The sequence below is a fragment of the Bubalus kerabau genome, chromosome 14, assembly GCF_029407905.1.
Source record: "Bubalus kerabau isolate K-KA32 ecotype Philippines breed swamp buffalo chromosome 14, PCC_UOA_SB_1v2, whole genome shotgun sequence".
Taxonomy (NCBI): domain Eukaryota; kingdom Metazoa; phylum Chordata; class Mammalia; order Artiodactyla; family Bovidae; genus Bubalus; species Bubalus kerabau.
Genome location: NC_073637.1, coordinates 83,628,245 through 83,643,559, shown reverse-complemented (window position 1 = coordinate 83,643,559; position 15,315 = coordinate 83,628,245). Strand labels below are relative to the sequence as shown.

At 41.2% G+C, this 15,315-nt stretch overlaps 1 protein-coding gene across 7 annotated transcripts in view; it reads left to right on the top strand.

Moving 5' to 3' along the window:
* Nucleotides 1–15,315, top strand: part of TAF2 (TATA-box binding protein associated factor 2) — a 91,070-nt gene that overhangs the window by 9,890 nt on the left and 65,865 nt on the right. For 6 of the 7 annotated variants that reach the window (XM_055546775.1, XM_055546774.1, XM_055546772.1 and 3 more), the window contains exons 3-4: nt 1,115–1,275; nt 14,051–14,169. In XM_055546775.1, coding sequence (XP_055402750.1) covers nt 1,115–1,275; nt 14,051–14,169 — 280 coding nt within the window. The remainder of the gene's footprint in view (nt 1–1,114; nt 1,276–14,050; nt 14,170–15,315) is intronic. The other variant, XM_055546777.1, reaches the window with a different exon arrangement.

The window sequence follows — 15,315 nt, the reverse complement described above, 5'->3', positions numbered from 1 at the left end:
AGGCATACTTGTTAGCTTTGGTGGTATAGTTTTTACCCTGTTTTGAGAGGCTGTTTTCTTTCTTTTTTATAAAAAATATTCATGAGTTTTTGGCCGTGTCTGGTGTTAGATGGGGCACGCTGGATCGTGGTGCGGGGCTCCTTGCTGTGATTCGGGGGCTCCAGGGTGCGTGCGCTCAGTAGTTGGCACTCTCAGACCTTGTTGCCCTGTGGCGTGTGGGGTCTCAGTTCCCCGGCCGGATTGAACCTGAGTCCCCTGCAGTGGGAGGTGGATTGTTAACCTCTGGACCACCCGGGAGGTCACCAGGGGCAGTTTCCTTTTACTCCCTGAACTGGTTTTGAGTCTCTTTTTGCTCTTGGGTTTTTTTCCCCTTACTCCCTGTTGGGTTCCACTCTGTCTATAAATTCTTATATTTGAAAGAAAAACACCAATACAGTATACTAATGCATATATATGGAATTTAGAAAGATGGTAACAATAACCCTGTGTATGAGACAGCAAAAGAGACACTGATGTATAGATCAGTCTTATGGACTCTGTGGGAGAGGGAGAGGGTGGGGAGATTTGGGAGAATGGCATTGAAACATGTATAATATCATGTATGAAACGAGTCGCCAGTCCAGGTTCGATGCACGATACTGGATGCTTGGGGCTGGTGCACTGGGACGACCCATAGGGATGGTAGGAGGGAGGAAGGAGGAGGGTTCAGGGTGGGGAACACATGTATACCTGTGGCGGATTCATTTCGATATTTGGCAAAACTAATACAATATTGTAAAGTTTAAAAATAAAATTAAATTTAAAAAAATTCTTATATTTGATAATTTTGTATTATATATAAAATTCTTACATTTGAGTCATTTTATTTTTTTTTTCTAGCATCTGGTTTAATTTTCACTGATAGTGAATGTGAAACACCAGGATGATAAATTCACACCCATTTAGTCACTCAGACAACTGTACTTGAGGTGAAGTTAGAGCACTTGGATGTATATACCTATTTGAGATTCTGTCTCGGAGTGTAGTACGTGTTTAAGTAGTAGAAATCAAAGAAATATGTTCTAAAGTATACCAGTATTAATTATAATGAAATCATCATTCCTTCTCTTTACAGGGATTTGTGGAACTGACTATATTTCCCACGGTTGCAAACTTAAATAGAATCAAGCTGAACAGCAAGCAATGTAGGATATACCGCGTGAGGGTCAACGACTTGGAAGCTGCCTTCATTTATAACGACCCGACCCTGGAAGTTTGTCACAGTGAATCGAAGCAGTGAGTCTCACGCTTGTGAACGTGATGCTTCTTAAAGGATCAACATTCTCATCGTTATTCTCTTAGATTATTATTAGACTCTGGTTCCCAATTTATTTTCTGTAATTGTATAACTTCTTTTGCTTCTGCCACTTTGCCCATTTGATTCAAGAAATTTTACAGGCTCTGGTCAATGTAGTAAGTTATTAATTTTCCTTTATCAGAGAACTTTAAATAAATTTTCTTAGCCAGTTTTCTACTTTTGTTTTTAAAAAAAAATAATTTGTTTCATGGATATTAATATAATCTTTAATGAATTAGGGGATACTGTAATCTATAGAGGAGAAACTACTTTATTCTACGAAATATTTGACAGCTTTATAAAATATAAAAAGTCTGAAATACCTAATTCCTTCACTTTAAATACTGCATCTGTCTAGGCTACCTCTGATTTTATCATTAAACACATATTTTTAATGATCAGCTTTATGTTCTACATTTTTCATTTAAATACCTTATTTTCACTTTGTTATTTTTATGGTCAGGCAATATTCCATTTACTCAGTATACTGTGGATTGTCTGATTATTTTCTAAATTTTTTTTCTTTTATTTTGAATTATTTCCCTAGGAAAATAGGATTGCTTATTATTCTTATGGCTCTTTTTAACATTTGACTTGATTGTGCGCCAGTAAGATTTGTGCTGATTTAAATACTGTCAAGTACATTTGAAGGCAGTTGTTTTTTCAGAGTTTTGATAGCATGCATCGATAGCATTGCATTGTATCGTTTGAGTCTCAGTATTTGGGGGTAGAGTGCCCTAAACTGTCAACTCTTGTTTTTTAGTAAATTATAAGCCCCTTTCGGTCGCGGTGCTATTTTAACCAGTCTAGGGGTGGAGAGCATCTGCGTGCTAGCTCTCTTCACGCCTTGTACAGTGTCGCACAGCTTCCCCAAACCCACCGTCCCGTGTGGTGCTCATCCCCCCGTGTGAAGCAGAAAGGCCTCATATCCCATCTGACTGACCAGCTAGGAGCTGCGCTGCATCCTGTGCTTTCCCCGCCGTAACGTCAGTCACGCTCTGTGCCGGTTGCGAGTTGCGTTGTCTGAATGCGCTGCTTCCAGTGAGCTCCCCGAGAGCAAGGGTCAGACCGCAGACCTGCCTGTGCCTTGCTGTCTGCTCAGAGGCTGGCGCACCACCTGGCGTTCAGCAGAGATCTGTAGAGTGAATGGATGAATGAATCGCCCCAGGGACGCAGACCAAGATCCCAGGCCTCCTGTCCTCCCACCCAACCAGGGTTCTTAAAGAACGGTAGGACTCGGAGAGCATTGGAGGCCACTGAAGCAGGCTGCCCCCGACATGCTCTCTTCACGGTTTCCACAGGAAGAGCGGGCTCCTGTAGTTGACGTACAGGCTTGTGTTTCAGGTGTACAGCAGAGTGAATCCGTTACCCAGGTATCATCTCTCTTAGTTTCTTTCCCCATGTAGGCTGTTACAGAGGACTGAGTACAGTTTAGGTCTCTGCACTTGAGGACAGGGTAAGAAGCTTCTCCATCTGCTGCTCACAAAACACAGTGTTTGCACAGCTGCTTTCCCAGTTGTTGCTGCTCAGGTTTCAAAGAAGAAAGTCTGACAGTGCAGTGATGGGAACGGTGGGCTCCAAATCTGTTAAGGAAGCAAGCTTGGTTAATTTTGAGGTGATGATATCCCCTTAAACTTTTCTCCAGTGATAGGGAAGATGCCTCATCACTTTCAGTATGATAAAGAAAGAAAAGGGAGTCATAAAGGAGAGTATTTTCGAAGGTTAATTTGGGAGAGTGGAAAGGATAGAATAAATTTGTCTTTTCAGTGGCTCCACCACTCTTAGCCATGGTCACTTAAATACTCAGGGACCCCTGCTTCCTGCCTGGCTCTAGAGCCCTGTTTACTTTGTAAGAGAGATGCCAGTTTTTGTTGGTGTTTGTTTATTCTCTGACTCGTTCAAAAGAGGGTTTGAGATTGGTTTTAGAATTTTATTCGACAGTAGTTTTTTAAAGTAGCTAATGAAACGATCATGAAGAGTGAAAAAAGTACAGGATGGTGTGTACCACACTCAAGTTACTAGAGGAGACCTGTAGGTTTGGTTTTGAGATTTCTGGTTACCATATGAAAGAGGGAAATGCTATTGTTTGTAAGATTCCTAAAACAAGACAGAAGCATACCAGTGGTTCAGAAGAAATACTGCTTACAGTTAAGATGTGAAAATGATCTCTTGTAATGATGATATTTATTTTTAAAGAAGACTTTGTTCACAGGTAGTTAAGGTGTGAAAATGATCTCTTGTGATGATGTTATTTATTTTTAAAGAAGACTGTGGGAAGGACAGGTAGCTAAGATCTTTAGCATGTCCCTAGATACTTACAACAGCTTTCTTGTTTACAGAGTAACTCTCATTGTTGAATGAAGCAATAAAATTTCTACTAAAGCTGAAGCAGAAATTGAATAGAGTAGATTTGAAATTGAAAATTAAACTTAAAACTCAGTGGTTAAACTTGCTCTTGAGTATATACCGGAATGTCCTAACATTCAAAGAAATAATATGCTACTTCATCACATTTTCTTCCTATTTGTTTTACAGTTAAGGTGCCAAACCCCTCTATTTTTAATGGCAAGAGTATGCTTACCTTGGTTGAGATGTAGTGCCTTTAAACTGCAGGGGGAATATAAGGGAGGGAAGCATTTAGATAAGAGATTAAAAGGCATTTCTTCCTATGTTATCCAAGTCAACATTAGCTGACATGTTAAATTACCTGTCCTAGCAACTAGAAACCCTGTCGGTTCTGTACCGTGTAAGACTTCTCCCCTTCTGTCTCTCTCTGGTTTATTGTCTGCCAGGAAAATAAGCACTTGAAGTTTCTCCAAATATATTTTCTATTTGAACTTATATTGTAGGTGTAGTTTGCTTCCATGGATGCTGTGTCTCTTTGGTGGCTTTTTCTTTGTTTTTTGTTATTGCCAGAGACTGTTTCTGTGCGTGTGTGGCCTGCAGTGGCTGACATGTCCCCTGCTGGTTAGGGTTAGGGTTAGGGTTTCTCCCCTTCCACAGGTAGGCTTTGCTACCTTGAGAAGAGTTTGTTTATTTTACTCAAAAAGTCTCCACTTTGCTGAGTTTCAGGAATCAGTTTAGTTCCTGTCTCCTGTCTTCGTTTCCACTGAGGAGTGACAGTAGAAGTAAAGCTGACTGAAGATAGAAGTGACGAGTGAGCGACTGAAGCCGTTTTTAAACTGATGAGAATTGATTTTTTAATTCTGTTTTTTAGATTTTCTAAGTCCTGTATATATTTTTTCAGTCCTGTATTTTTATATAGATGTCTGTGTAGAGAGATTTTAAATGTTCCTGTTTTGCTCATATCATATGGTAGAAGTGGTTGATTCCTTTATTATTTATGGTTAGGTAATATGGATAGTTTTATATTTTAACTCATCCACAGTGCCTCACTGGCAGTTGTTTTAAGAGTATTGCTTGGAATTAAGTTGTCATAGTGGAGAGAACTTTGGGGTTTGTTTAGTCAAAACTTCAAGAGGAATTTTCCCCTATACTGTTTCACCTTCTGTTGAGCTCACTGTTTTTTAAAGCACCCCTTTCATTATTTCTGAATGTTAGAAAGTTGTTTATTACATTGAGTTCGTCTGTTTTGCTACAATGTTCAGAAACTTATCCTAATTAAAAACTGTTTTCCTGTAAGTTTTCTCTTTTCCAGTCTGTCGCATCTCAGTACTCTCAGTCATTCCTCATGGAAAACTGTTTGCAAATTTGTGAACCATTCCCTCTGCCGTTCATGAATGCTCTCGTTTGTCCTCGTGTTTTCTTACATGTGGTGACCCTGTAACTAAATAGGGTTCTTCTTATTTGGACTTCCTATAATCACACATGCATAGCAGTAGAACCATTTTGTTCTTACCTATACTCAGTGTTTCTAGTGACTTGAAATTCATTAGGCTTCTCAAATTGTTGTTCGGTTGCTAAGTTGTGTCCAGCTCTTTGCGACCTCGGGGACACCAGGCTCCTCCATCCTCTACTATTTACGGAGTTTGCTCAGATTCTTGTCCATTGAATTGGTGATGCATCTGACCATCTTATTCTCTGCCACCTCCTTCTCCTTTTGCCTTTAGTCTGCCCCAGCATCAGGGTATTTTCCAGTGAGTCACTTCTTCGCATCAGGTGGCCAAAGTATTGGAACTTTAGCTTTAGCAAGAGTCCTTCCGATGAATATTCAGGGTTAATTTCCTTTAGGAGCGATTGATTTTATCTCCTTGCAGTCCAAGGGAATCAAGACTCTTCTTCAGCACCCCAGTTCGAAAGCATCAATTCTTCGGCATGCATCCTTTTTTATGGACCAGTCTCACATCTGTACATGACTACTGGAAAAGCCATAGCTTTGACTTTACAGACCGTTGTCAGCTAAGTGATGTCCCTGCTTTTTAATATGCTGTCTAGGTTTGCTATAGCTTTCCTTCCAAGGAGCAAGCATCTTTTAATTTCATGGCTTCAGTGATTTTAGAGCCAAAGAAAGTAAAAATTTGTCACTGCTTCCACTTTTTCCCCTTCTGCTTGCCATGAAGTGATGGGACTGGATGCCATGATCTTAGTTTTCCGAATGTTGAGTTTCAAGCCAGTTTTTTCACTCTTCTCTTTCACCATCATCGAGAGGCTCTTTGCTTTCTGCCATTATAGTGGCGTCATCTGCAAATCTGAGGTTGTTGATATTTTTCCCGGCAATCTTGATTCCAGCTTGTGCTTCATCCAGCCCAACATTTCTCATGATGTACTCTGCATATAAGTTGAATAAGCAGGGTGACCATATACAGCCTTGTTATACTCCTTTCCCAGTTTTGAACCAGTCTGCTGTTCCATATCTGGTTCTAATTGTTGGTTCTTGACCTGCATACAGGTTTCTCAGGAGATTTGTGTGATAGTCTGATATTCCTGTCTCTTTAAGAATTTTCCATAATTTATTGTGATCCACACAGTCAAAGGCTTTCGAATAATCAATGAAGCAGAAGTCAGTGTTTTCTGGAATTCTCTTGCTTTTTCTATGATCCATCCAGTGTAGGCAATTTGATCTTTGGTTCTTCTGCCTATTTGAAACCCAGCTCATACATCTGGAAGTTCTTGGTTCACGTCCTGCTGAACCTAACTTGGAGGGTTTTGAGCGTCACCTTGCTGGCATATGAAGTGAGCCCGACCGCACAGTAGTTTGAACGTGCTTTGACATTGCCTTTTTGGGGATCGAAATGGAAACTGGTCTTTTCTAGTTCTGTGGCCACTGCGGAGTTTTCCAAATTTGCTGACGTATCGAGTGCAACACTTTAACAACATTATCTTTTAGGATTTGAAATAACAGCTGGAATTCTCTCACCTCCACTATCTTTGTTCATAGTAATGCTTCCTAAGGCCCATTTGACTTCACACTCCAGGATGTCTGGTTTTAGGTTAGTGACCACACCATCATGATTTAGGACATTTTTTGTATAGCCACTTTAAATTCACTCAGGTTTAAACTTGTCATCAGTGGAATCCCCTAGGCCTTTTCATAGAATAGCTTGTTACAGTAGAGTTTTCTCTGAACAGCCTTATTTCATGGCATCATGTCAAATGTTTTTTTGATTACTTTTAAGAAGGCATTTTAATTTTATTTTTTGGTTGTGCCATGCAGTGTTCAGGATCTTAGGGGTCATACCTGTGCCCCCTGCATGGGTAGCATGAAGTCTTAACCACCGGACCACCAGGAACGCCCCTCGTTTTTATTAATTTTGATATTGGTTCTGTTTCTGGAAAATGAATTTTTCTGTCAGTCTTTTATTTATTTTATTTTGTCTGTGAACTGTCAAAACTAAGGACAGAAGAGAAAATTGAATGTTGACAGGAATATAGCGTAATTAATTTTCAGACACAGTTAATAGAAATGTAAATTGAGATCCACGTTGGTTGTGCTCTGTGACTGAAGAGTCTCACTCACGTGCGTATACCCAACATGTTCTCAACAGCATCTGTAATCATCAGAGCTGCAAATAACCTGAAAACTTGTCAGCAGTAGAATGGTAGGTTCACTATTGGAACTCTAAAAATAATGAGAGTGAATGAGCAACAGTTAAGTGCAAAGATGTGGATGGATTTCACAAATTCAATGTCGGACAGAACAAGTCACACACGGAGGGAGGCGTGTCGAGTTGTTGGCCTGCCCCACTGTCGTCAGAACACTGGCGCCCCCGCTGGTGAGGAGCAGGGCCCGGCTAGGGAGGGCACGAGGGCGCTGGGCGCCGGTGAAAGGCTCGGCCCTTGCTCTGCATTGCTGCTTCCGTTGGTTTTGTGAAAATTCATGGAGCTGAATACTTAGAGCATATACACTTTGCTGATGTGATATATTTTGCTTTCATGAATTTTTTTTTTAATGGAGATAAAGTTTATAAACAGTTGAATCTTAAGTTTTGCAGAATCTGCACGTTCAGTTTTTAAAAGTACATGTTCTTGACAAAGAACAGATTATTTTAATTTAATGTAGATATTTATAATTGGTTCTTGGAGAAAATTCTTTTGATTTTACACTAATGTACTTGTTTATCAATATCCTCTGTAGCATCACTCCTCTTTAAGCTGTGTTTCCCTAAGGAAGCCTGGGCATTGGCACTGTGGTGGTCATAGGCCGGGGTGTGTTAGTATTTATAGTTATTATCATTCTGGAAATTGAAAACTCTTACTATAATCTTGCCTTGTAATTTTTGGCTTTTATTAGGTTATTATGAAAGGAAACATGTTTGATTTGTATTATGAAAGGAAACAGTAAAATCCAAGCCATGAGAAGATTGTTCCTCAAAACTGGTTTTCCAACAGATTCCATTTATAATGACTCACCATTTTATTTGGACCACTTTACCTTTTCTCAGGAAATGAGATTAAGTGAGAATAATTTTCCATTAAAAAAAAAAACAGAGTGGTTTAATATATAATGTTTAAATTTAGCTTTTTTGTAACAATGATTTTTTTTATTTTTAAATGTCACCAATAACTGGCTTTCAGATTTCGTGTTTTTGAAATTTTATTGAAGAGAAGTTACAACCTGTAAATGTCCGAAGTAGTCTTTAACTAGTAGAGCATGTTGACTAAGTACTGGTAAGGTATTGCTGATGGGGATGCAGAATGGTACAGCTGTTCTGGAAAACAGCTTCAGATCAGATCAGTCGCTCAGTCGTGTCCGACTCTTTGCGACCCCATGAATCGCAGCACGCCAGGCCTCCCTGTCCATCACCAATTCCCGGAGTTCACTCAGACTCATGTCCATCGAGTCAGTGATGCCATCCAGCCATCTCATCCTCTCTCGTCCCTTCTCCTGCCCCCAATCCCTCCCAGCATCAGAGTCTTTTCCAATGAGTCAACTCTTCACATGAGGTGGCCAAAGTTCTGGAGTTTCAGCTTTAGCATCATTCCTTCCAAAGAACACCCAGGGCTGATCTCCTTCAGAATGGACTGGTTGGATCTCCTTGCAGTCCAAGGGACTCTCAAGAGTCTTCTCCCACACCACAGTTCAAAAGCATCAGTTCTTCGGCGCTCAGCTTTCTTCACAGTCCAACTCTCACATCCATACATGACCACAGGAAAAACCATAGCCTTGACTAGACGAACCTTTGTAGGCAAAGTAATGTCTCTGCTTTTGAATATGCTATTTAGGTTGGTCATAACTTTCCTTCCAAGGAGTAAGTGTCTTTTAATTTCATGGCTGCAGTCACCATCTGCAGTGATTTTGGAGCACAGAAAAATAAAGTCTGACACTGTTTCCACTGTTTCCCCATCTATTTCCCATGAAGTGGTGGGACCGGATGCCGTGATCTTCGTTTCACTCTCCTCTTTCACTTTCATCAAGAGGCTTTTGAGTTCCTCTTCACTTTCTGCCATAAGGGTGGTGTCATCTGCATATCTGAGGTTATTGATATTTCTCCCGGCAATCTTGATTCCAGCTTGTGTTTCTTCCAGTCCAGCATTTCTCATGATGTACTCTGCATAGAAGTTAAATAAACAGGGTGACAATATACAGCCTTGACGTACTCCTTTTCCTATTTGGAACCAGTCTGTTGTTCCACGTCCAGTTCTAACTGTTGCTTCCTGACCTGCATACAAATTTCTCAAGAGGCAGATCAGGTGATCTGGTATTCCCATCTCTTTAAGAGTTTTCCACAGTTTATTGTGATCCACACAGTCAAAAGCTTTGGCATAGTCAATAAAGCAGAAATAGATGTTTTTCTGGAACTCTCTTGCTTTTTCGATGATCCAGCAGATGTTGGCAATTTGATCTCTGGTTCCTCTGCCTTTTCTAAAACCAGCTTGAACATCAGGAAGTTCACGGTTCACATATTGCTGAAGCCTGGCTTGGAGAATTTTAAGCATTACTTTACTAGCGTGTGAGATGACTGCAATTGTGCGGTAGTTCGAGCATTCTTTGGCATTGCCTTTCTTTGGGATTGGAATGAAAACTGCCCTTTTCCAGTCCTGTGGCCACTGCTGAGTGTTCCAAATTTGCTGGCATATTGAGTGCAGCACTTTCGCAGCATCGTCTTTCAGGATTTGGAATAGCTCAACTGGAATTCTATCACCTCCACTAGTTTTGTTCATAGTGATGCTTTCTGAGGCCCACTTGACTTCACATTCCAGGATGTCTGGCTCTAGGTCAGTGATCACACCATCATGATTATCTGGATCGTGAAGATCTTTTTTGTACAGTTCTTCTGTGTGTTCTTGCCACCTCTTCTTAATATCTTCTGCTTCTGTTAGGTCCATACCATTTCTGTCCTTTATCAAGCCCATCTTTGCGTGAAATGTTTGTTTGGTATCTCTGATTTTCTTGAAGAGATCCCTAGTCTTTCCCATTCTGTTGTTTTCCTCTATTTCTTTGCATTGATCCCTAAAGAAGGCTTTCTTATTTCTTCTTGGTATTCTTTGGAACTCTGCATTCAGATGTTTATATCTTTCCTTTTCTCCTTTGCTTTTTGCTTCTCTTCTTTTCACAGCTATTTGTAAGGCCTCACCAGACAGCCATTTTGCTTTTTTGCATTTCTTTTCCATGGGGATGGTCTTGATCCCTGTTTCCTGTACAATGTCAGGAACCTCATTCCATAGCTCATCAGGCACTCTATCTATCAGATCTAAGCCCTTAAATCTATTTCTCACTTCCACTGTATAAATGTTAGGGATTTGATTTAGGTCATACCTGAATGGTCTAGTGGTTTTCCCTACTTTCTTCAATTTAAGTCTGAATTTGGCAATAAGGAGTTCATGGTCTGAGCCACAGTCAGCTCCTGGTCTTGTTTTTGCTGACTGTATAGAGCTTCTCCATCTTTGGCTGCAAAGAATATAATCCATCTGATTTCAGTGTTGACCATCTGGTGATGTCCATGTGTAGAGTCTTCTCTTGTGTTGTTGGGAGAGGGTGTTTGTTATGACCAGTGCATTTTCTTGGCAAAACTCTATGAGTCTTTGCCCTGCTTCATTCCGTATTCCAAGGCCAAATTTGCCTGTTACTCCAGGTGTTTCTTGACTTCCTACTTTTGCATTCCAGTCCCCTATAATGAAAAGGACATCTTTTTTGGGTGTTAGTTCTAAAAGGTCTTGTAGGTCTTCATAGAACCATTCAACTTCCGCTTCTTCAGTGTTACTGGTTGGGGCATAGACTTGGATTACTGTGATATTGAATGGTTTGCCTTGGAAACGAACAGAGATCATTCTGTCATTTTTAAGATTGCATCCAAGTACTGCATTTCGGACTCTTTTGTTGACCATGATGGCTACTCCATTTCTTCTGAGGGATTCCTGCCCGCAGTAGTAGATATAATGGTCATCTGAGTTAAATTCACCCATTCCAGTCCATTTCAGTTTGCTGATTCCTAGAATGTCGACATTCACTCTTGCCATCTCTTGTTTGTCCACTTCCAATTTGCCTTGATTCATGGACCTGACATTCCAGGTTCCTATGCAATATTGCTCTTTACAGCATCGGACCTTGCTTCTACCACCAGTCACATCCACAGCTGGGTATTCTTTTTGCTTTGGCTCCATCCCTTCATTCTTTCTGGAGTTATTTCTCCACTGATCTCCAGTAGCATATTGGGCACCTACTGACTGGGGAGTTTCTCTTTCAGTATCCTATCATTTTGCCTTTTCATACTGTTCATGGGGTTCTCAAGGCAAGAATACTGAAGTGGTTTGCCATTCCCTTCTCCAGTGGACCACGTTCTGTCAGATCTCTCCACCATGACCCGCCCATCCTGGGTTGCCCCACGGGCCTGGCTTAGTTTCATTGAGTTAGACAATGCTGTGATCCTAGTGTGATTAGATTGACCCACGCCCAAGGTAAGAGAAACCCAAGTAGGACGGTAGGTGTTGCAAGAGGGCATCAGGGGGCAGACACACTGAAACCATACTCACAGGAAAACAGCTTAGCAGACTCTTATAAAGCTGAACTTATAGTTGCCATATGACTCAGCAGTCCCACACTTGCCTGTTGGTACTGCAGAAATGAAAATTAAATTCACATAAAAACTGATTCACAGTTGTTTGTAGCAGCTTTATTCCTAATAGCCAAAAGCTGGAAAGAACCCACCTGTCTTTCAGTGGATGAGTAAATGAACAATAAACAATCTGTGGTACAGTCTGTACGGTGGAATACTGTTCATTATAATAAGGGACAGAGTGCCGGTACATGTACACCTTAGATGAATTTCAAAGACATACTGAGTGAGATAAAAGCCAGCCTCAAAAACGCATCCTTATGATTCCGTGTGTTTGGCACAAGGGACTCGGGGATGGCGGAGCCGTCCTGTATCCCAGTCGTGGTAGTGGCTACATACGCTGACATTCACAGCATTACATACCAAAGGGAGAAAGTTACTTTTACTGTATGATAATTAAAAGAGAAAAGATGGTATGTCAAAAAACATATATTTCTTTTTTATTGTGGTCCTGGAGTTTTTATGCCCTTTATTTCACATATTTATCTAACAGAAAGGCAGTGTTAAAAGTACCGAGAAATTGGCTTAACTGCTTTCAGAATCTTGTATTTTGTAGTTTTTAAAGCCGTGGTTGGTGTTACATCCTTCCTGGTTAATGTAGAGCTGCAGGTGGGGAAGAATGGCCTCTGTCATGTTGAGGGTGTGTAATGTTTCTTTAATGGCTCGTCCTGGTTTATTTTCCCTACAGTCATTCTGTAGAGTACATGAAACTTGTCTTTTCACAAGTTAAAGATGTGTTCAGTTGGTGAGATGTCACCGACTGTCCTTGGTGGCTTCATCTCAGGCCACGACGACTGGCGTGCAGGTCACAGCAGCGTGTCTCACAGAATCACGTCTGATCTTCCTGTCTTGCTCTCGCTGTTCCTTGCCCTTTTTCTTTGTTCCATTTCCTCTGTGTTACTTTCGCTGGTTGCAGTGAGGAAATGTGATCTGTGTGTGTATGAATGTATATGTATATGAGTTACTTTATGGAAAAGATAGAAAATCAGATGAGAACAGTGTTTTCATACTTCCATAAGTCTTCTGTTTATGGCTTCATCCAGTGGGAGACAAGGCCAAGCACCCACTGAACAGGTGCTCAGCGGGAAAGACCCTGCAGTGCAGGAGGCGTGGGCGTGACCCCTGGGCCGGGAAGACCCCCTGGAGGAGGGCACAGCAGCCCCCCCAGCTATTCCAGCCTGGAGAATCCCCTGGAGGAGGGCATGGCAGCCCCCCGAGCTATTCCAGCCTGGAGAGTCTCCTGGAGGAGGGCACAGCAGCCCCCTGAGCTATTCCAGCCTGGAGAATCCCCTGGAGGAGGGCATGGCAGCCCCTCGAGGTATTCCAGCCTGGAGAATCCCCATGGACAGAGGAGCCTGGTGGGCTGTGGGGTTGCAGAGAGTGGGACACGGCTGAGCTACTAAGCCTACCTATTGAAAGTCCCCTGGCATTTAGAGGATGTAACGGTGAACCACACGAATGCTCCCCTCCTTCATTGAGCTTACGTTGTCATGTACTCTGGAGTGAGGAGGAGCAGTGTTATATTTTGAGGAATTAATCTTGACTCGTTTTAAACATCTTGAATTTCTGTCAGATTATAAAGCTTGTTGAATCCATTCAAATTTTTGCCAGATAGATAATAATTATTTTTTCAGTTCTACCTGTATTCTTTACATTTGTATCAGGAAATTGTAGTGGCTTTGGTATTCTAAAATTAATGAAGGCTGTGATGGTCATAATAAACACAGAGCATCAGTGAATAGACTCTATTAATAGACGTATATGCCGCTGCGTTTGTTGTTCACTCAGTCGTGTCCGACTCTTTGCGACCCCATGGACAGCAGCATCCAGGCCTCCCTGTCCATCACCAACTCCCGGAGCTTACTCAAGCTCATGACCATCGAGTTAGTGATGCCATCCAACCATCTCTTCCTCTCTCATCCCCTTCTCCTCCTGCCCTCAATCTTTCTCAGCACCAGAGTCTTTTCCAGTGAGTCAGCTCTTTGCATCAGGTGGCCAAAGTGTTGGAGCGTTAGCATCAGTCCTTTCAGTGAATATTCAGGGTTGATTTCCTTTAGGTTTGACTGGTTTGGCCTTCTTACACAAGTTTTTGTCTTGGGCAATAAATCTACAGTTAACTTGGCTAAAAAGCACTCCTGTGATTTATGTAAGATGATATAATGCTTACAAACAAGTGGTGCCAAGTATTTAAGCAAACATTTGGTGAAATATGTGTCTTATTGTTAAGCCTGGCTTTCTCTCTTCTTTCCCCTCTCCCCAGGAGAAATCTCAATTACTTTTCCAATGCTTACGCGGCTGCGGTTAGTGCTGTGGATCCTGATGCAGGGAATGGGGAGCTGTGCATTAAGGTTCCGTCAGAGTTGTGGAAACACGTCGATGGTAAAATATCAAGAACATATTGACTGTACAGTTAAATCATGTTGGTTTCAGTAACTAAAAGCTTTTCATGAAAGTTTATGGTATTTAAATTATAATCAGCTGAGATATATAGGAGTTGGAAGGTTTTTTCCTTAAAGATAACTGGCTAATAGGAAAACAGCAATCAACAAAAAGCAACTCATTTCAATGTAGTTTTTAAAGTGAAAGTTATTTTAAAAAACAAATGGATAGAATACTTTGTCAAGATTTCAGAACCCTTATGATACTAAGTCAGTTTAGAATTACAGAGTTTTGTAAAAGGAAGGATCCTAGAAAATCATCTTATTAAGTTTCTTCCTTTTGCAGAAAAGCAATCTGAAGTCTAAAGAGAGTAAGTGACCTGCTGAATGTGACTGATGAGGAGAGGAGCCAAGGCTAGAACCTGGGGTTTCTAACACCCACTCTGCACACTTTTATTATTTCTAATTTTTTCTTTTCCTGTATAAAGTTACAGCTATTTTAATTATTATACATCTCTGCCTACCTTTATTTTGCTGTATAAAATTAATCAAAATAAGGAAGTAAAGTACTTTGTTTTGCTTTTTTGGGATAGTTTGTGTGTGTGTAGTGGGGGGAGGAGTTTATTTTTTAGAGATATTGCCTAATTTAGGGGAAAGGCATGGAAGGTCATCATTGTATATTCAGGGGTTGGAAAAAGTCCGTATTGTTGTCATGTTCTGGGGGAAATTAAAAGAAACATTTTTTTTTAATCTTGTGAATGATGGATATGTGTGTGTGTGTGTGTGTTCAGTTGTGTCCGACTCTTTTCAAGCTATGGACGGAGGCCCACCAGGCTCCTCTGTCCATGGGATTTTCCAGGCAAGAGTACGGGAGTGAGTTGCCTGTTTCCTCCTCCAGAGGATCTTCCCGACCCAAGGACTGAACCCAAGTCTTCTGTGTCTCCTGCACTGGCAGGCGGATTCTTTACCACTGAGCCACCTAGGAAGCAGTCTTGGGAATGCAATGCATATTTATTGCTTAGAAATAAAGTATAATGAATAATGCTGCATAATGTCAATTCTTGGGTAATCCTTCCCACCTACCCCACTCCCTGCTCCTACTCCTCAAAGTCACAAGCAGGATTAGCAGGATTTGTGGGCGCGTAGT